This window comes from Saccopteryx leptura, chromosome 1 (assembly GCF_036850995.1).
Source record: "Saccopteryx leptura isolate mSacLep1 chromosome 1, mSacLep1_pri_phased_curated, whole genome shotgun sequence".
NCBI lineage: Eukaryota > Metazoa > Chordata > Mammalia > Chiroptera > Emballonuridae > Saccopteryx > Saccopteryx leptura.
Window position 1 is genome coordinate 226,237,053 of NC_089503.1, and position 23,425 is coordinate 226,260,477.

The following is a 23,425-nucleotide window of genomic DNA, read 5'->3' on the forward strand; positions in this document are numbered from 1 at the left end:
CATTGAAGGCCACCACGTTGTCTTTGGAAACAGACACTTTGGACTGAATGCCACAGTGGAATCACTTGCATTTGTGGCACCAGGCCCTTAGGGATTTCACCAACATTGTTTCAATGGGCCTGTATACTTTTGCTGATTCTGAAACTAAAATGGTGATTCGTGATTTGAATACTGTACACCTTCAGGGGGATAGCAGAGACCCAGACCTCACTGTGAGCTCCACAATGACCATTTTCTCAGTTTAGAAAGTTTCTAGACCTGGTGCTATATTTATTTCTGCTATATTCCCTCCTGCTTCTAAAGTACTCTTCCCCTGAATTCTTCCCTTGTTTCTTTCAGGATGGTTTGGTCACTTTAATCATATTCTTGATTTGGACTCTCCTTTAGTTTTTTGATAGAGCAGTCTGCTGAAATAATTGTCTTCCTTCTTTTTTATTGCTCTCCACTTTCTGGCCCCAAACATTTTCGTTTTAATGCATTTCTCCATATGTTGTCCTGTGGGATCTGTCATAGTGAGAAATTTGAAAATATTGCATTTATTCTGCCAAAAACATTCACAGTTCAAAAAAAATATTTTCTACCTTGTCCTTACTGATTTGAGCAATCCCACCCAGGGGCTATTCTTATATTAGAACCCTTTCTAACCTATGTCAGTACATGATCCATCAGTATTTTGCCTAGATTCCTTTTAGTGTGTTTCATCTTGCCTGTGATTTTCCTCAGAGTCTTAATTCCATAGATTTCCTGGCCATATGCCCTTAGCTACAGAGGATAGCTCTATAGCTACCTGTAATTACTGCCACTTTGAAATATATATCCAGGAATGGCATGAGAATTTTCTACTGTTCTTCTGTTTTTCTAACACATTTGTTTCTCACAATTTGTGTAAATACTTGGTAAAGATCTTGGAAATATCAGTCTTATTTTTGTGCATACCAACTTCACATGCGTGAGGTCAGGTCACATCCCCCCTGTGTTTATAAGCCTGTTGTGGTTCCTAGTGTTACACAGATTAAAAGCCAGTCTTTTGAGTGCCTTTCAAAATTAGAAATGTTCTGATTTTGCAGTAACTTTATATCCTATTATTCGCCCCTTTGCAAACTTGACTCCCACTCCACTTAACGCTCACTGCAGTTTTGTCCTTAAATATAACAAGCATTTGTAGCTAGTTATTCCCTCTGCCTGAAAAACATTTCCAGATTTTTGTATGGCTCAATTTTGACTTCATTGAACTCTGTGGTGAAATGTCCCTTTCTCAATGAAGCCCACCCAGACTACACAACTGAACATTACAACTAGTGCCTACCTTCCACACTTGAAGTCTCTCTGAACTTTATAATACCATTATGTTCTATCAAGTTGCATATGCTACTTACACTGGGTTTTTCCTTTCATATTTTAACATCTTTGATAAGGCATCCATTCTACAATATATGGTTATAAAAAATAATGTAATGCCTGACCAGGTGGTGGTGAAGTGGATAGAGCGTCGGACTGGGATGCCGAGGACCCAGGTTCAAGACTCCAAGGTCGCCAGCTTGAGTGCGGGCTCATCTGGTTTGAGCAAAAAGCTCACAAGCTTGAGCTCAAGGTCGCTGGCTTGAGCAAGGGGTTACTCAGTCTGCTGAAGACCCGCGGTCAAGGCACGTATGAGAAAGCAATCAATGAACAATTAAGGTGTTGCAACACACAATGAAAAACTAATGATTGATGCTTCTCATCTCTCTGTTCCAGTCTGTCTGTCCCTGTCTATCCCTCTCTGTAAAAAAAAAAAAAAAAAAAAAGCAATGTATTTATTAAACTGGCATAATTTTTTTTTTGTTGTTATTGTATATAAATAATAGCATCTTAGATTTAATTAATTAAGAACATATGTTTATAGCTTATTTTAGGTATCTCTCACTAAAATAAATCCTTTCTTTCTCTTCTTTCTCTTTTTTTCTCTCTCTCCTTCATTTATATTTCTCTCTCTCTCTTTCCCTTCTTTTAGATGCCTAGTGCAGTGCCTTGCACATAGTTATGACTCTATAAATATTTGCACATGGATAGGTGAACAAATGTTTCTCAATAGTTCCTGGTCCAGGATCCCACTGAAGAATCACTCGAGTTGGTTATCTGAAATATCCTCTACTGTCAGGTTGCTGGGGGTGATTTATGCTTTTATTAAATAGGTAACTAAAACATTTTCTCATTTTAAAAAATTGATTGATTTTAGAAAGAAAGAAAGGTAGGGGTGGATAGAGAGAGAGAGATTGATTTGTTGTTCCACTTACTTATATATTCAATGGTTGATTCTTGTATGTGCCCTGAATGGGGATAAAACAAATAACCTTGTCATATTGGGATGATGCTCTAAGTAACTGAGCTACCTGGCCATGGCCCTCACTTTTTTAATAGTAATTTTTTAAGAGCCTCTGCTTTATAGTGTGTGTGTGTGTATGTGTGTGTGTGTGTGTGTGTGTGTGTGTGTGAGAGAGAGAGAGAGAGAGAGAGAGAGAGAGAGAGAACTGGAATTTAAGATCTAACTTTCCTTTTCATATTTGACTGCTCTGTCCTCTAAGATGCCCCTCTAAGTAAAATTTTCTTTCTCTAGTTTGATCAGCCTTCCTTTCTTTATTTTATTCTCATTGTCTACTACTGATAACTGATGGAAATTGAAGAATATGTTTTAAACCACTTCAGTTCCTCCTTAACGTCCTCAGCAAACCTAATTCTTAGAGACAGTGAAGGTATAGAAGTTTAGTTGCTGTCTTAAGCTTGAAGGTTTATCTCTAGCCCTTGAGACGTGTTTCTCTAAAACAAGGACCTTTTATGTTGTATTTGTTTATGAATCATATATGTCATTTTTGTTTCGGTGAAGATATACTGTTAATCTTCACAATTTAAAGCCATGATTAAAGTTTGTATAAATGAGGAAACCAGAGTCCAGGTTTCTCCCGCTATCTGCAAGGATTCCTATTAAACTTTTCATAAACGGAAATGGTGTCAAATGTACACACAATTACCTTAGGACAGATCTAGCTAACAGATGCACAAAACAAATGGAGCTGAGGCACAGATGCTCACAGACACAGTTCAACGCTCTGGTGCTTGATGCTGAGATGTTGAGTGTAGTTCCCAGGAAAGGAGCTTCTCGGACTGGTCTGGCTGTGCTGGGTGTGTGCAGCCTCTGTGACAATTAGGGAAAAAAGGTACTGCGGGAGGTCCTTTGTAAAAGCAAAGTGGTGTAACGTGAACTTTTGAAAAGTAGTGATACTTGTACTTGTTACCACGTAGAGTGGTACCCAAGAGCCTTTGAACAAGCCCCACTTTAGAGAAAATTACATCAGCAGGATCCCTTTTTTGTAACTAATGGTAGTTAATGGAACTTGGGTAGTCAATACAGTACTGCCTCCCTAGGGCTGCTACTAATAACTTAAAGCCATAATCCACACTTAGTGTTTTGTAACATTAACAGAAATTAGCTGCTTGTGCATTAGAGGGGAAAAAACCCATAAAATTGTTTCCCACAGACCTGGTTGAATAACATAGCAAAAGCCACTTACTGATACCTAATGGGCAATCTACCTCTGTTTTAGCCTCCACTGAAATACCAGAAGGAGGTGTGCCTGCATAATTTAAAGTTGAACTATGACAGCTCATACACAGGGTGACCTGCTTCCTATTTGTTAAACAGAGCTCTTCCTGCATAACAGAACTATTCACTTATGGGAAAATATGTCACCCACTGAGATAAAATAAAATTAGCTCATATTTATTAAAACTTAGACACTGAAACCATGTGCTGAGGCAGCAGCATATAAAAGCCAACATTGTTACTATTAAAAAAAAATCAGCTCTGAGGCACACATCCACTGGAGCCACTTCAAAAGCTGCAATTTCTCCTAGTGTTAATGTGTCAGCCACACTTTTTGTGAATTTTGCATGGCTTCCTAAAAGCATCACATATTGGGCATTTCAGAGATCAGTAAATGAAACTTTCTCATGATTTTGTCTTCAGAACTAATTTAGAGAAAGATTCAGTAGACAGTTACATAAAGAACAAAATACCTTCTGCATTACCGAAAAGCTGCTTAGGAAGCAGGGTTGAAATATAAGGTGATTATTTAACAGCCATGATTTAATTTACCCACCACATCATGAACATTGCTATTGACTTCAGTACATAGAGACAGAGCCAATATCACTCATTTTGCCAAAAGAGCTGAAGAGAATGCATCATCTTTGCAGGCAGACCCAAAATGTAAGAAGGGATGAGCAGAATATGATCAGTCTTTCTCAAAACACCCAAACGTCTCAAAATGTCTAGCATCTGAAAATGTCTCTCCTCTTACTTCTGGACTTAGTATATGGTCTGGGGAGAGATAAAGTAGAATCAAAGAAGTGTCTGGAGTGTTTTTTAATAGGAGCAAATCTCCCGGGTAGATGACTCATTCTCAGCTACTACTGTTATGTATTCAACGACAGTGGGCACAGTTAGCCAGAATTCTTTTATGTTGTAACTAAATATACTTGTGTACTTTTGTGGGTAAGTGGGTGCACTGAATTTTGTTTTTTTTTTTAATATTACAATTATAGTTTTTTATAGTTTTTAATATAAAATTATGATTTGATTATATCTACATGTTGAAATTAGTATGATTTGGTTTACTGGACTAGGTTACATAGGTGGATAGCAGTGATATTTCACAGATTACTTCTGTGTATACAAGTACTGGGTAATGTTACAAAACACTCACAATGTGGTCAGCACTTAAAGAACAGTGTAATGACTAATTAATGTAGTGACACTTGTATAACAAGAGTCAAAAGAAGGTTAATGTGATAATGAGGCTTGCTTGATCTTAAAGAATTAGCATGAGGGCACTCTGAAGATAGCTTAATTGGATTTAAAGCACCTTCTGGAATTTGCATGTGTACTTCTTAGTCTATACGTTCTAAAAATAAATTTTACTTCATTTAAATTAGTGAATTTGCCTCTTCTCTTTCCCTGTGTTGTTTTACTGTTACTGGCGGTGGTGTTTTCCTGAATTTTTCATTTGATGTATATTAATTATGATAACTTCTCCCATATTGTGCTTAGATTATAGTTCAAGTCAAAAGAGAAAAACCAATTTAAAATTGCAAAACAATAACAGTGTAATTTAGGCATTTAGGACAAGTCGTGACTAGACCATTAACTAACCTTTATGCCATTTAGTACCCTTCACTACCATACAACGTATCAGTAAATTTGATTTCACTTTGTGATATGTTTATCATTTTAAAACCTGACCAAATTAAAAAAAAAAAGCTTGAGAAATTAATTTAACAATGAAACAAAACATTATTGCTAGCACTAATTCACTCAATAGAGTACTGTTTTCTGAAACATTGAGAAAATAGAGACTTGCATTTATATGTATTCTGTATTTAAACTTCTGTGAGTTCTCCAAGTTAATACCTTTTTATGCCTTTCTTATACATATGATTGATTATTATAATTGATTTGTATAATTTTCATTAGTCATTTTTTATTTTTTAATGCAATTTACACTTATAGCACACCTTAATTCTTAAAGTTCTCAAGGCACGAGTCCTGCTATGAGGAGGTCTCTTTTCCTCTGGCCTGGTTAAGTCAGATCCATGTTCTAAGGCTTGATTCACGTTCCGTGTTTTACATGAAATGATCAGTGAACACTGAAGCTCACAGCCATCTTCCACCTAAGACATCTGCATTACTAGCTTTCTTTTCATTAAAAGTAATTAATTTGATTTTTATACCACTTTCCTTTTAGGTTTTTAATGTATATGAAACTTTGTATTAGATATCCAAAAACAAGGGTTATATGTCGAAAGTTCTTTGCTTTCTCTATAGGCTTAGTATTGTATTTCATAAACAGGAAGTAGTGAACAAATCTTTTTTCATTTTTTTTTAAATTGAACTGAAAATGTTTTTAACATGCTAAAGTAAATAATCAACAAAAGGGTATGGGGCTGCTGAAAGCAGGTCGCTCTGCATTTGTTCATGGCACCTGTGTCTTAAGATCTGTTATCCCCACAATGATGAAGTCAGCACTTAGACTAATCTCACAGCAGGTTAGGTCATTAACTAAATGTTCTGGTGACGTAAGCAAAGACACAGTTCCAACCCATACAACCTTTTTGAAATTTGAGTTTTCACAAGAAAGTACATAGAAGAAAGCATAAGTACTAAACTCATGGGCCTTGGTTTTAAAGAGCATTTTATGAATTTGACTCCAAAGGCAAGGGAAATGAAGGCAAAGATAAATGAATGGGACTACATCAGACTAAGAAATTTTTGGACAGCAAGAGAAACTGATAACAAAACAAATAAACAGCCGCCAACTAAATGGGAGGTGATATTTTCAAACAACAGCTCAGATAAGGGCCTAATATCCAAAATATATAAAGAACTCATAAAACTCATCAACAAACAAACAAACAATCCAATAAAAAAATGGAAAGAGGACATGAACAGACACTTCTCCCAGGAAGAAATACAAATGGCCAACAGATATATGAAAAGATGCTCATCTTCATTAGTTATTAGAGAAATGCAAATCAAAACTACAATGAGATATCACCTCACACCTGTTAGATTAGCTATTATTAACAAGACAGGTAATAACAGATGCTAGAGAGGCTGTGGAGAAAAAGGAACCCTCATACACTGTTGGTGGGAATGTAAAGTAGTACAACCATTATGGAAGAAAGTATGGTGGTTCCTCAAAAAATTAAAAATAGAACTACCATATGACCCAGCAATCCCTCTACTGGGTATATACCCCGAAAACTCAGAGACATTGATATGTAAAGACACATGCAGCCCCATGTTCATTACAGCATTATTCACAGTGGCCAAGACATGGAAACAACCAAAAAGCCCTTCAATAGATGACTGGATAAAGAAGATATGGTACATACATACTATGGAATACTACTCAGCCATAAGAAATGATGACATCGGATCATTTACAACAATATGGATAGACCTTGATAACATTATACGGAGTGAAATAAGTAAATCAGAAAAAACTAAGAACTGCTTGATTCCATACATAGGTGGGACATAAAAATGAGACTGAGACATGGACAAGAGTGTGGTGGTTACCGGGGGTGAGGGAGGCGGGAGAGGGAGAGAGAGGGGGAGGGGAGGGGCATAAAGAAAACCAGATAGTAGGTGATGGAAGACAATTTGACTTTGGGTGATGGGTATGCAACATAATTAAATGTCAAAATAATCTGGAGATGTTTTTTCTGAACATATGTACCCTGATTTATTAATGTCACCCCATTAAAATTAATAAATATCCAAAAAAAAGAAATTTGAGTTTTCAGACAATTCCAAAAGTTATGTGTGATGTGCAAGAGAAAAACTGTTTTAACATAGACCAAGGAAACATTGTTGGTATACTTCAATGTTCTCTGAAAACCAGGACTGCCACTCATGTAGATAAATAATTACAGATGAGAGGGAGAAAGATGTGGTTAGGCAAACAGCATTTTCTCCTCAAAAACCTACAGATTGATTTGTTTCAGTATACTTATTATTGAGAAACCATTATGGCCCTGGCCAGTGGCTCAGTGGATAGAATATCGACTTGGCATTTGGATGTTCCAGGTTCAATTCCTGGTCAGGGCACACAGGAGAGGCAGCCATCTGCTTCTCCCCTCTCGCTCTGCCTCTCCTCCCCCCTCTCTCCTTCTGACAGCCAGTGACTAGATTGGTTCAAGCTTGGCCCCAGGTGCTGAGGATAGCTCCATTGGAGCATATCATTCTCAGGTTCTAAAAATAGCTTGGTGCTAGCATATTGGCCCCAGATGAGATTGGCAAGTAGATCCTGGTTGCAGCATATGCAGGAGTCTACCTCACTATCTCCCCTCCTCTCACCTAAAAAAATAAAATATAAAAAAATAAAATAAAGAGAGAATACATTAAATAAAAGGTGTTTTAATTTTGTTGAGATTATTAGGAACATACTGCTAAAAGTTTAATGCTAATAGATGTTCCATATTGATCAAGTGCTGAATAATGTTGTAATTATTGCTAATTATGATAAGATGATGATGCCAGATAAAACATACCCTGCCAAAGAAAGAGAAATCGAGTATGAGCGGAAGATTTTGATTATTTTATTGTTAGTAAGGTTCTGAAAAATCTCTTCTTTGCTTTTGGCTCTACATTTCTGGGTAACATAAATTTGTTTAAATAAGCTTTTCCAGAGGGTGTGAGTAGGAGATTTGCTATACACTGGCATCTTAATAATGGCAACTTGGAAGTACACTTCACAACAAAATGTAGATAATTTTGTCTCTCTTTTTGCACAAGATTAACAGTAGAAAATATATCATTTTTGGCAATTAGTGCTCTATCACTATTAATAGATTATGCTATTAAATTTTGAGTTTCCTCCAATTCAGTTTTTAATTTGAGACCACTGGTTATTTAAAAAAAAAAAGTAATTTGCAATCAGAACACTGAAATCATAGTAATGCTCCCACAACTAAAAAGTCATTTCCCCATAAACTCTACTATAAGTTACAATGTCTTAAGAAAATAAAAAGATTTATTAACAAGTATCTGGGAAGTTTTACGAATGATAACAATGTATTATATAGTAATTATATATGAAAATTGTTAGTGTCACTTTGATAGTAAATCTTTTTAAAGTACTATCACTATGTCAAAGAAATAAATTGTTTATGGAAAGTACTGGCTTTTAGAGGGAAGAAAATATATTATTTAATCTACTGATATACTTCAGCAATATTTTAAGTTATAGTGTATCAAAAAATATGGTAAATAGTAGTGCCATCTATTGATAAAATTGAAAACTACAGTTTCTTATTAAATAAGAAATCAAAGACTTTCAAATATATAGGAATATATTTCTAAAACACTAATAACTCCTTATTTTGTGATCATTTAAAATTATTATTATGTCACATTGAATACTGGGACCATATTAAAAAGATTTATTTTTATATGTGCATATGTAAAAGGTCTACCGGAAAGTTCTGTCCGTTTTTGGAATTAAAAAAATACAAATTTTTCTTACCATCAATAAACTTTATTAAATAATATAATTGCCATTATTATTAATGATTTCTTGCCAGTGTGAAGGCAATTTGTATATCCCATTTTTGAAAAATGTTTTATCTTTTGATGCGAAAAATTGAACCAGTGCTTGTTTGATATCTTCTTCATTTTTGAATTTTTTGCCCTTCAAAAAATTTTGTAAGGACAAAAACAAGTGATAGTCAGAGGGTGCTAAGTCCAAGGAATATGGTAGATGCTACAGACATGATTCTGTAGCATTTCTTCCTTGTTGAAATCGTAAAAATTGTAGTGGTGTAAATGAACTTTATCAGTAGCCATGGGTACACTATCGCTTCACACATAAGACTAACGTGAATCAACTTTATTTTAGTTAATTTGCTACATCAGTATGTATGCATTAAATGATAAAAATAGAGAGGCACACATGCGCCAAATAAACATGTGCTTATGTGTCGAAACTTGTTGTGATAGAAACGGACAGAACTTTCCAGTAGACCTTATATGTTTATATGTGATATTTGTGATATGTACATATGTGTATATGTAATAATGTGATATTTCTAATAATAAATATCAGTTATTAGTTTAAGTAAAGCTGTCATTTATTTGACTAATAATACATTTAATCACTGAAGGAAATGAAATTTAATATTAAATACTTTCTGCCAAAAAAATAAACAATAAATACCTATATGGAAGAAGATGGATCACTGTCTCTTTTTTATTCATTCTATTTTAATACGAAAAATATTTTAAAATGTAAAATTTTGCATATTTTTTAGCATCATACTATATCTCTTAATATTTCTTACATTCTTTTTATTTTGGTTCAGTAATATATATATAATAGATGACAATTTGAAAAACTCAAATTATGTTGTTTTTATTTTCTATAATTTTAAATTATACCTTTGTGGATTAAAATCCACATATAAGTGAAATCACACTTGAGACCTATATAATTTTATTAAGCAATATCACCCCAATAAGTTCAATAAAAATTTTTAAAAATTATAACTTTGATTTATTTTTTTCAATTTTGGTTATGGTACATGTGGCTAGAACAATCTGTGTGCTTTCTGTTTAGAAGAGTTAAATTTTTAAAGACATGTATAAAGTAAGGGACAAGACAAAAGAAAGGAGCAATAAAGTGAGGGTAATATTCATTGACCTCTAGGGTATGACAATATTATATGTTGCAGGTGATACATGCAAGAGTATTAATAAGTGCAGCAGAGGGAACCGTGTGATTAACAAGAGCAGAAACTATGAAAACAGGCACAGCTTTAATGGGGAGGAATTAAAATGGAGGCTGAGGTAAAATCAAGGCTAACTTTGGCATGTTATGATGGTGACTACTAGACAAAGCTGATATTAAGTTCTTGTTCATTCATTTACTCATACCTGTATAATTTATCTCTTTCATAACTGTAGGTTGAGATCTATTATGTACTCAGCTGGATGATAAAGAGCCATCAGTAAACAGATAATTGTTATATTCTTTGAAAAGCTTAATGTTATTCTTCATGCTAGCACAACCTCCCCTATCTTGAATAAGCTGTTATTTTCTCAAAAAACAAAAACAAAAACAAAAAACAAAATTTTCTGCCATTGGATTGATCATAAAATAAATAGTGAAGTTTGTGATGAGCGAAATATGAATGTGACTATGAAATTAAAAAAATCAAGATGGTGGGATACTGACCTAAGCTATACATGTAGATCAATGAGACAGAATTGAGAGATTTGGAGATGGGAACATGAATGTTAAATGGGGAAGGACAAGGAAAAATGCAAACATGTGAACATGAACTGGATGTTCACATGATTGGCTAGAACTCATGTCAATTCTTACTGACTCCAAATTTGATGAGTTTAGTGTTCTAAAATTCTGGCTGTGTTTTATACAGAACAGATGCTCACCTTCCCCATGGACTGACAAAGCCCAAGGGAAGCTGGAGCAGTTGCAGGCCTGGCTGCTACCCCACATCGACCACATGAACCCCAATAAGCAACTATGTATGTGAACTACATGATCACAGTGACCCTACCCCAACATTCAAAAAATAGCTTTACTTCTGCTCAACAAACCTTGGACAAAATTAAAAATAAAGTAACATTATCATCTGAACTGGAAACATGCTAGAGAGGGAATTCTTGGAAGTATAGTTCAGCTAAGCCAAATTAAAACATTATAAACCATTATTCCTTTTTACCCTGTCTTCACACAGATGAGCACATACTATGCTCACTGTTGTCTTTCTTTTCTTTTTGCTTTATATTTTTGAGCTATAATTCTCCATACAGTTCACCCTCTGAAAATGTACAATTTAGTGGTTTTTCAGTGGTGTCTCAGAGTTATACAAATATCACCACTAATTCCACAGTATTTTTACCACCTCAGAAAGTAAGCCTGAATCAATTAGCAGTCACTTGGCATTCACACTCAACTCTCCAGCCCCTGGCAACCACTAATCTACTTCTCTTCCTATGGATTTGCCTATTCTCACACTTTCAGTCAACCTTCTCTTTTTGACTGTCTGCCCTCTGGACTTCAAGCTCCAGGATTAGACAGGAAGACAACAGCTTCACAGAGGCTGTATATTCAGCTCAGACAGTAGAATTATGTAAGGTCAAATTCATGTAACAAGTCCAAATAGATGATAGATGATAGATAGATGATAGATAGATAGATAGATAGATAGATAGATAGATAGATAGATGATAGATTCTACATGTAATATATATAATTAAAATTCTATCTATGAAAATAGCTATATATATATATATGTAGATAGTGACATTGAGTGAAAAATTTACAACTAAAACATGAATAGAAAAATTGGAATATGAAAAAAGGAAAATATAGGGAGAAAGGAAAAGGGAAGAGTTGGCAGGGTAAGAGAAAACAGAAGGAAAGGAAGAAGAGAAAGAGGAGGAGAAAGGATAAATAAAAAGGGGAAGGAAGACCTGAAGTAGGAACAGAATGAAAGGGGCACATGATAATTTGGAAACATTCCCACAGGCATTGAAGAAAGGGATGGCGAGATATAAATTTTGAAAAGGAAGTGCAGACCGAATAAAGGTGGGCATTATACCTTAAGGAGTTTGGATATTATTCTGGAAAAAAAGGATAGTATAATAGAGGACCTTCAGTAGATGATGTGCAACATTCTTCTTTCAATGAAAAGATAATTTCTATAGTGATATGGACAATAGATATGAGCAGGGCTGTGGGGCAGAAGGCCAGTTGAGAGATTAGAAATAGTGAACTTTTTAAGTGTAGGGTATTTTTAAGCTTAGTTAAAATCCTACATTTAAAGTAGAAAAGAGGAGATAAAATTGAAGAAAAATTAAAAATATATTAAGGTAGCCTGACCAGGCAGTGGCACAATGGAGAGTGCATCAGACTGGGACTCAAGGACCAGCTTTGAAACCCTAAGGTCCCTGGTTTGAGCATGGGCTCACTCAGCTTGATCGCAGGGTCACTGGCTTGAGCATGGGATCATAGGCATGACCCCGTGGTTGCTGGCTTGAGCCTAAAGGTAGCTTGCTTGAACTCCAAGGTCTTTGGCTTGAGCCCAAGGTCACTGGCTTGAGCAAGGGATCACTCACTCTGCTGTATTCCCCCCCACGCCCCGTCAATGCACATATGAGAAAGCAATCAATGAACAACTTAGAAGCTACAACAAAGAGTTGATGCTTTTCATCTTTCTCTTTTCCTGTCTCTCTGTCCTTATCTGTCCCTCTCTCTGACTCTTTCTCTGTCTCTGTCAAAAAAATCTATCATCTATCTATCTATCTATCTATCTATCTATCTATCATCTATTTATCATCTATCTATATCTATCTATCATCTATCTATCTAAATACCTTAATACATATATATTAAGGCAAATAGTTATATTATGTATTGTTAATGAATTAGAAGGACAAAACAGAGATGAATCCTAGTCTTTTCATTTGGCTAGTATTGTTAATATTGGTGGCAACATTATTTTCAAATAAACTTACAGAAAGCATGCCATTTTGTGGAGAATGCGACATTAACTTCAGAGGTAACCTACAGGAGTTGTGGGTAGAAACCCTCACCAAGGTGCAAAAAAACAATAACAACAAAACAAAAACACAAACACTGTTGTCTAGTCAGGACACATATTAGTAGTTGAGATGTCTGAAGAAAGATTTTAAGGAACCAGAGCTGTGAGGATGCAGAGTGTGAGGGACCAGGAATAAGGGATTGCCTGTGAATGATAGAATGCCATTTTGATGGTCCCAGTCAGGAGACTGATTTCCTTTGAATTACTCAGGGTGGACTTTTCTCCACTACTGAAATAACTTATCATTTTAAAAATGAATTTACACTGTTTTTATTCAGTTTTTCATTTTGAGATAACTTAGATTCTTACATGGGTTTAGGAAATGATGCAAAAAGACCCTTTGAACCTTCTCGCTATTTCCTCTCATTGGTAAAACTATAGTACAACACGAAGGACCAGGATACTGAAATGGACACAGGATGCAGAACAGGCCCATTGCGACAGAAAGCCTGAATATTCTCACTCAAGTCTCCTGTCTTCACCACCTTCTTAACCCCTAGCCACCATTAATGTGTTCTTCCTTTTTATAATTTGTTATTTTAAGACATATAAATGCAATAATACATTGTATTCTTTTGGAATTGGCTTTTTTTTCACTCAACACAATTATCTGCCGATTATTTGTACCTTTTTATTGATAATAGTAGTTTATGATGGAGATACACCTGATTTGTTTAACCATTTACTTGTTGAAGGACACCTGAGTTTATTCTGGGTGTTAGCTATTACAAATAAAGCTGTAAAAAAATATTCATGTAGAGGTTTTTATGTGAACTTAAAATTTCATTTCTCTACCATATGCTCAGGACTTTAATTGCTAAGTCATATTGTAGTTGTATGTTTACTTTTCTTTAAAACTGACAAAAGTACTTGTATTATTATATATTATCACTAACAATGAAGAAAAGATTCAGTATTTTTTTCATCCTTGCCAGTATTTCACATTATCACTTTTTTTATTTTAGCCATTCTGATAGTTGGATAAAAATGTCTTATATTAATTTGCATTTACTTAGGTAGTTTTTTAGATATTCTAGTTACTAGTCTTTTGTTGCATCTATGATTTGCAATTATTTTCTTCCACTCTGTAGCTCGTCTTTTAATTCATTACACAGAGCCTTTTTCAGAACAAAAGCTTTTTTTCTTCTTTTTGGTGAAGTCCATTTCCAATTTTTCTTTTTTTATGGATAGTGTTTTCGATGTCAAGTCTAACTTTTTTTGCAGAGTCTTAGATAATAAGAACCTTTTCTTATGTATTCTCCTCAAAGTTTTATTATTTTCACGCTGCATTTAAGTTTACATCCACTATGGGATAATTTTTTCTACAAGCCGTGAGATGTAAATCAATAATAATTTTATGACAGAGGATAATATATTAACATTAACAAAAGAGAGAAGAAGTCTCCATCTATGAATATGATTTTATAGTAAGTAGCAGGTGAAGGGAGAGAGACATAGTCTGTGTAGTTTCAGATTGGACCACTTCAGCTTATAATTACTTATTTGTTTCTTTGGAAAATATGTGGATCTTTGCATTCTAATATGTAGGTTGGCCAAAAAAAAAAAAAAAATGACTTCCAGCTCCACCATATGACAAAGTTTTTGCTCATGCTGTTTTACTTTTTTCAGGGTTAGGAGAGGGTGTGGGAAACAAAAAGAAGTAAGCCAAGAAATTGGGAAATTCTGTTTTGGATGGAGATTGTCTCATATAATTGGTAGGAAGTAGCTGTTTTTTAATTCTTGGATGTAACTTAACAATAAGGTTTTCCTATAACAGTTAAAATAAGAATTACACAATAGCAGGAAGAAGGGAAAGGAATACAAAGAGATTTTATCAGTGTACTACAAGTAAGAAAAAGAAAAAAACTGTTGTATTGTACAACAGCAGTGTACAATATATTTATCTTGATTGATATATATGGGTTGAATGTCAGCATCATATTGAAAAGTTAAGTTTAAAAAATTAGTTATGTATTATTTGTAAGAAACAGCTATAAAGAAATGATAAATATGTTAGTAATGAAGTGGTTAGTCAATACTTATATAGAAAGCCAAGAGTGGTATACTTAAATTTGCTGAATTTTATTGATTTTAAACCTATTGCCTAGACTACAGAAATATATTTTCTCATAGTAAAGAACATATGAAGAGCTTATAAAAGTCAAAACCTTTCATGTGCCCAAGTAAAATATAAAAATCAAAGGATTTCTTGATATCAAAAACTATAATAATGAGGATTTCAATGCAACTAAAAAAAGAATTTGACAGATAAACTGAGTAAAATCTATGCAAAAATAAAGTTTAAATACTTCACTGAGTATGTTTCAATTTAGATGAGTATGTTGTGTTTAGATGACTGACAGATGTCAAAATTGACAGATGGCTGGATGGCTCTATCATCAGTGTTCTCCCTTTATCTTTAAAAAAATTACATATTTTACCTCAATGAGAGTGATTTTTTAAAAAATCTTATAATAATAAGATTCTAAGAAGTATCTGATAAAATTAATATACCATTTCCAAATAGACAACTTTTTTATATATTTGTATAATATTCAAGGAAAAAGATCAGCAGGAAAATTCAGATTCTACCATAAAAAACATAACTTTTATAAAAAGGCTTAAAACTAATGCAAATAAGTGGAACAATATACCATGTCCCTAGATTGGGACACATTCTATGTTAAAATAATTGCACACTTTCTCTAATTACAAGTTTAAAACAATTTCAAACAGAATTCCAAAAGATCTGATTTTCCTATCTTTCTTGGTTTATTTTCTTTCTTTTCTACATCTCCTCCTTTTCTCTTTCCATGCCACTTTCTTCCAATAAAATAATTAGATTAGAAAAATTACTAAAAAGTATCTGATAAAATAAACACAATAGTTTGAATGAACTTATTATAAAGAATATTAAACTATACTTTAGAGCCACATTAACCAAAAAATATGATCTGTGTTCATGGGGTAGATAGAATTGATACTAGGAAGAGATGCAATTGATATATATGTAAAATTATTTTAGGTGTGAAGGTATATATGTACATATATAGATGATATATAAAATAAAAATGAAAAAAATTATAATGAAAGTATATATAGTGATTGAAAAATTATTAAATATAGTGTATGATGAAGAAAGAATATCAAAGTATAGAGAATATATTGTTTTATTCATGGGTAATGTATAAAAATAATTAGCACTACAGAAAGAAAATTATATTTATATAGACATTACATAAAATATTTAAAAATCAAACTGGAAATTGGATGGCAAACTAAATTGTAATCTAATCTTAAATATAATTGTGTTAAAAGAAAAATAAATTAAATATTAAGACATTATTATTTAAGAAAATATTTATACAACTGATGGATGGTGGCGTATTTCTTTAGCAAGACAGGAAATCCAGTAGTAAAAAAATAGATGTTTGATAGGTTGCATTAAATAAAAATATTCTGTATTGTAATTATTCCAAATAATAGATTAGATAAAATATTTACAACATGACTAAGGAATAAAAAATCATTGTACATTCTTTGTTGAATAAATAAACATTGAAAATGTTTTTAAATTTGAATAAGAAAAAATTAGGTAAAGGCTAAAAACTGGCCACTCATGGAATGATTCAAAATGACTAATGTATGTATAGAATCATATATATTTAGCAATCAATAAAATTCAATTTATATAAAGTGAAAAATAATTTGTTAAAATAAAATGTTTAGTAACATCTATTTCAGATGAGTTTGTGGAAAAAATGGACCTTCTCATATATTGCTTAGTTTGGGGAAAAGGAGTTTCTACAAAATATTAGCAAAGTGGTCTAATGTTATCTATCCAGTTTTAAATACAGGTACTTTTTAATGTATGCATTCATTTTATTAATTCTTGTTTATCTCCCATAGGTTTAGAAAAACAACATCTTTTATATTATTACCTTGAATGCCTTTGTTATTTTTTGTGTGTGTTTCAGAGAGCATTTCTAAAAATGATGGTTTTTGAAACTTCATAATTGGGAATTAAAAGAACCACAAACATTAAGAATCCACAGAATCCTTAAAGAGGTAGATTTAGGTTAATTAAACTAGGACGAACCGCTGTTCTTTTCAAAAGAGATTAGAAGGATGTGAGATTTTACAATACCATAAGATAAATGGGAACACAAATTAAAAAAATCACAAAAGTTTGTGACCATAAGGATATTGTTTTAATTTATATTTTTCTTCCAACATTTGTTGCATCCTCTACACTTTTATGAAGGCTGCATAATGTGATCAGAGAGTTCTGTAATATTGACAAGAGGCAGTGTGAAAGTCATGAATATAAAAAGACTGCTTTGGGACAAAGTTAAAGAGAAATTGATGGCTTTAATAATGTCAGAGACAAAAAGCATTGGACAAGCTCAGTAGCATTTAAAATATTTATTAAACCCAATCTGTAATTTTTCATAGGAAAGTTGCTTAAATGACAAAGGAATCATAATACAAACAGAACAATCCAGATGCCGCTGTGAGTCAGCACTACTTCAGACACATTTATATTCTTGCCCTCAAGCTTTCTTAGAACCTTTTCTCACAGTTGCAGCTGTGTGAATAATTTGTGGAAGAGCAGTGATAGAATCCTTCAAAAGAATACAAGATAATGACATCAAGAAAAAGAGAAAAAGTATCCAGTGTTTAGTTGTTTACATACTTCTGACCACACAATTCTTCTTAAATTTATTTTTGTTTTCAGTTAGAATGAAGTCATTGTGTTGGGTCAGTGATCTCTGACTCCTGACTCTAAAATCAGGCTTTTAAATTATCCAGATTATGCTGTTTCCATACTTTCTGGCAATAGTGCAGAAATTTCTAAGGAAAGATTGCAGAATGAAAGTTGAAAGATGGAAACCAACAAGATTTGATACTATAGAGCAGTGGTCCCCAACCCCTGGGCCGTGGACCAGTACCGTTCTGTGGGCCATTTGGTACCGGTCCACAGAAAAAGAATAAATAACTTACATTATTTCCGTTTTATTTATATTTAAGTCTGAACAATGTTTTATTTTTTAAAAATGACCAGGTTCCCTCTGTTACACCCGTCTAAGACTCACTCTTTTTTTTTTTCATTTTTCTGAAGCTGGAAACAGGGAGAGACAGTCAGACAGACTCCCGCATGCGCCCGACCGGGATCCACCCGGCACGCCCACCAGGGGCGACGCTCTGCCCACCAGGGGGCGATGCTCTGCCCATCCTGGGCGTCGCCATGTTGCGACCAGAGCCACTCTAGCGCCTGAGGCAGAGGCCACAGAGCCATCCCCAGCGCCCGGGCCATCTTTGCTCCAATGGAGCCTTGGCTGCGGGAGAGGAAGAGAGAGACAGAGAGGAAAGCGCGGCGGAGGGGTGGAGAAGCAAATGAGCGCTTCTCCTGTGTGCCCTGGCCGGGAATCGAACCTGGGTCCTCCGCACGCTAGGCCGACGCTCTACCGCTGAGCCAACCGGCCAGGGCCTAAGACTCACTCTTGACGCTTGTCTCGGTCACATGATACATTTATCCGTCCCATCCTAAAGGCTGGTCTGTGAAAATATTTTCGGACATTAAACCAGTCCATGGCCCAAGAAAGGTTGGGGAACCACTGCTATAGAGATCTATTATTTTTCCACTAGATCCTTTCTAATATTCGATTAAAAGGGTTATTATATTAAAAGAATTCTAGTATGTCCATCCAAATACTGAGAAAAACACACTGATTTGTTATAATACAATATCTTTATTATAGGGTTTCAAGAAACATATCTAGTGCCCTGGCCAGATAGCTCAGTTGGTTAGAGCATCATCCCAAAGCACAGAAGTTGTCATTCAACACCCAGTCAAGGCACATGCAGGAACATCTCTCTCTCTCTCTCTCCCCTTCCTCTGTCTCTAAAATTAATAAAATAAGCATCTAAAAAATAAATATGTACATCAATCTTAACCCAGTTTTATATTTATCTATTATTATTATTATTATTAAATATTTCTTGGTTTTGAACTGAGAAATATTTACAACTGATTCTATATAAACCCCAAAGTTTCCAGAGAGAAAGGCCTAAGAAAATATAGTTATATTAATTATACTTTATTTTCTGTAACTCATCTACTTTTCTTGGTCTTTCAATTTAATATTTTTAGTATCACAACCCCTTTTCCATTTCTAATTTCTAAGCCCAGTTAAAAAGCATTAGTTTTATGTATGTATTCTGGGGGCAACTAGTCTTCCATATATAATTTACATTTTATGCTCCACAGTTAGATAAATTCAATATAATTGTATTATATTAGTTTCTTTTAGTCACATGGTATTATTATTTATTTTAACTGGATGATAGAAAACAAATAATTAATCTTCCTTGGGAAGATACATCTATTTGAGATGAATTATTAATACCTCTCCAAAACACTATAAATGAATTGATCATTTATGTGGCCTTTACATTTTTAAACACAGTTTTTAAGGATCTCATATATGCCTTATATATTATTGTTAAAAGCCTAATTCAAAAATTTATATTAGCTTCCAAGTGTATACTTCAATGGGAACATTTATTTTATAATCAGTACCAGCTAAGAAAATTTTGACCAAGAATACATTTTTTTTCAATTTTCTATTTGGCTAATTTCAAAACCTGAATTGAGCACTTACAGAAGAATAATATATAAAAGAGAGCATGTGAGATAGAGAAAGTCACCTAGCACAATGTGCGACATGAAGCAGTTTCTCAAAAAATATTTGTAAATTGTTATTTTAAAACTTGAAATAAGTCAGATTTTATACTTTTCTTAAACTTTATGCATATAAAAAACAAAAAACTTTATGCATGAATAAAATTTATATATTTATATGTTCTTATATTCTATCTTAAGTGACAGAAACTTCTTGGTTATATTTTATAGAATAAAATGAAATAATATGTAATCTCAACTATTTACTAAATATTTGTGTATAGATGCACAAATATTATATATTATTTTATAATAATAATATTTGACCTTTCATGAAAATATTTTGTCAAATAAAGCCAACTAGTTAAAACTGTTTTCTGAGTTAGTTTAGTGACATTGAAAGTCATTATGAAATTCTCAGAGTATACAGACACTTATTTTTAAATATCACCTTTTGCATACAATGTTAGGAGTCTTATTTAAAGATTTTCATGATACTGCACACAAATTCGATTGTGAATCCAATTTGAAAACCCTTTGGTGTTCTTCATCAGTTCCTTTTCCCATGCACTGCCAGTAAGAAGCAAAGACAAGTTTATAGAGTGCACTTCCTAACTATAAATGACTGGAACAAATGGCTTGAAATGTTCTCTGGGGGATTATTGACTTTTTAATTCATGCTGCCATCAATCCTCATTTATATTTCATATTATGTGTCCTGGGAAAAATAACCTACTTTTTAAATGTGTAGCTTGTCACTGAGGTTAAATAGTTGTTATGCCAATCACTTATTCTTCAGTTCTATGTGCATGGAGAGATTTTTCAGGTGATCACTTGATAACAATTCACTAAATGAGAAGTATGTTCTATGAGAGTACTTTTATTTTTTAAAATATATATTATCTATTTGGGTATAAAAGTTCAATATGACAAAAATTATTAATCACTGTTTTCCTTTCAGTGTATGCACAAGTATCTTAGTAATGTAGAAACAACTAGGAATGCCAAGGGAAATTAAACATCTTATTTAAGAAGTTGTCTTTTGGGGAGTAGCAGTGACTAATATAATATCTATGTTTTCTAATATGAATAATGAAGAATCCATTATTATTTTGGGGTTGATTGAGGTGCTTCCTTTCAAACTAATTGTCAAATATATTTAGATTGTTTCAGTTTTTTATTTTTCCAAAGAATGTTGCAAGAAGCATTGATACTTCTTTTGTCTATAAATTCTATGGGAAGGTACACTTACTTTTATTAAATGTGTCTTCTTAGGATAAACCTGAAGGGAAGGAGGGAGGGCACTATGGGGAGGGGGACAAGGAAGATGTTGAGGGGAATATGGGGGAGGGGGGATGGGGGAATGCATTCAGGGTGACACTAGAATCTATGCAAACACAATAAATTCAAATCAATAAAAAAAGAAGCTCATCTCTTAACTTCCATATTGTTAAAAGATTAGCCGTTAGGTGTGAGTATTTGAAATAGTGTCTTTACTCCAGATCTAGTGATGAATGTGGTTTTGCTGGAAGTATATTAACAAATATCTTTTAAAAGTTATTTATATATGCCCTGACTGGTTGGCTCAATGGTAGAGCGTCGGCCTGGCATGCAGGAGTCCCGGATTCGATTCCCAGCTAGGGCACACAGAAGTGCCCATCTGCTTCTCCACCCTTCCCCCCTCCTTCCTCTCTGTCTCTCTCTTCCCCTCCTGCAGCCAAGGCTCCATTGGAGCAAAGTTGGCCCAGGCACTGAGGATGGCTTCACGGCCTCTGCCTCAGGCGCTAGAATGGCCATGGATGCAACAGAGCAACGCCCCAGATGGGCAGAGCATCGCCCCCTGGTGGACATGCTGAGTGGATCCCGGTCGGGCGCCTGCGGGAGTCTGTCTGACTGCCTCCTCATTTCCAACTTCAGAAAAATACAAAAAAAAAAGTTATTTATATATATTTCCTATATTATAAATGTGTAAATAATTCCTCTGTGCTAAATATATCAAAAAAGTGTAGTAAACATATGCTTTATGTTACCAGGAAGGCACGTGCCCATTTATCCAAAGATCTCTGGTATATTCTGGTAGATAATGATATTTGAAAACTAAGATCTGTAAAAATATGCAGTATTGTTAAATATGTTATTTACATTTTTCTTATATTGCAATTTTTATTTCTTTGTTTTAGAAAATCAAGGATGGATTCCTAATTCACTCCTTTTTCATGTTTTTTTTTAGTTCCTCCAGTAATCCGGGTGTACCCAGAGAGTCAGGCTAGAGAGCCTGGGGTAACTGCCAGTCTGAGGTGTCACGCCGAGGGCATACCAAACCCTCAGCTGGGCTGGCTGAAGAACGGAATTGATATTACGCCAAAGCTGTCCAAACAACTCACGCTTCAAGGTGCTTTTATTTGCTTTTTTTCTCTTAAATGACCATGTAGACATTTTATACTCATATTTATATTACATTTGACATCATTTGGTAAAAGGAAAAATAAAGAAAAGAAAATGAATCTTAGTGTCAACAAAAATGTCATGAACATGAAGAAAATGTGGTTGTACTAAAGATATTACATTTGAAATAGTCTTTTTATATATTTAATGTTTTATATAATAGTCTTGTTATGATGATAAATTGGGTCATAATTTTGGTGATATGTAAAACATTAAATTATACATCTTTTAAACACTTGTCTTCTGAATTATATCAGATATGCTGAACAGAATAATTGGATCTCTTCATAGAATGCAATTCTGAAGTGACTGTTTAAGTGTTTAAGTCATACATTAAAATACATATGATGGAGTCAATAACATAGAAGTTCTTCAGTGAATGTCTTGCAGCACACTTTGCAAATAAAGGGAGAATAAATCAAAATGTTACTAAATGTTTCACATTTACATTGTGTTAGATTGTTAAATTATTGTATTCTCATACCTAAAATATTCTACTTGTTCTAAGATTCTAATATATATACATAATTATACTAATATATGGTAAGTGAAAAACAAAAAAAAATCTTTGCAATGTTAAATAATCTAATGAAAAAGCAGTTATACATATGTTGATTACACTAGCAAGTGAGAAAATGTACAAATTTTATTTCCATTGTCAGTGGTAGCACACAAGTCATTTTACTAGAATATCTGTTGCATGACATTCTATTCTTTATTCATACCTTTAAATTCCTTCAATTTATACTTTTTAAAATAAGTATTTTTTTATTTTTTAAAAATTTTGTAAGTAGCCTGACCAGGTGGTGGCATACTGAATAGACCATCAGACTGAGATACAGAGGACCCAGGTTCGAAACCCTGAGGTCGCCAGCTTGAGCACAGGTTCATCTGGTTTGAGCAGGGCTCACTAGCTTGAGCCCAAGGTTGCTGGCTATAGCAAGGGGTCACTCAGTCTGCTGTGTCCCCCTGGTCAAGGCACATATGAGAAAGCAATCAATGAACAATGAAGGTGCCACAACAAATAATTGATGCTTCTCATCTCTCTCCCTTCCTGTCTGTTTGTCCCTATCTGTTCCTCTCTCTGTCTCTGTCACACACACACACACACACACACACACACACACACAC

The 23,425-nt window shown here is 33.9% G+C and overlaps 1 protein-coding gene across 4 annotated transcripts in view; it reads left to right on the forward strand.

The window, feature by feature from the left end:
• Nucleotides 1-23,425, forward strand: part of FSTL5 (follistatin like 5) — a 703,822-nt gene that overhangs the window by 548,478 nt on the left and 131,919 nt on the right. For all 4 annotated transcript variants that reach the window (XM_066387204.1, XM_066387223.1, XM_066387213.1 and 1 more), the window contains one exon: nt 22,080-22,241. In XM_066387204.1, the coding sequence (XP_066243301.1) occupies nt 22,080-22,241 (162 nt within the window). The remainder of the gene's footprint in view (nt 1-22,079; nt 22,242-23,425) is intronic.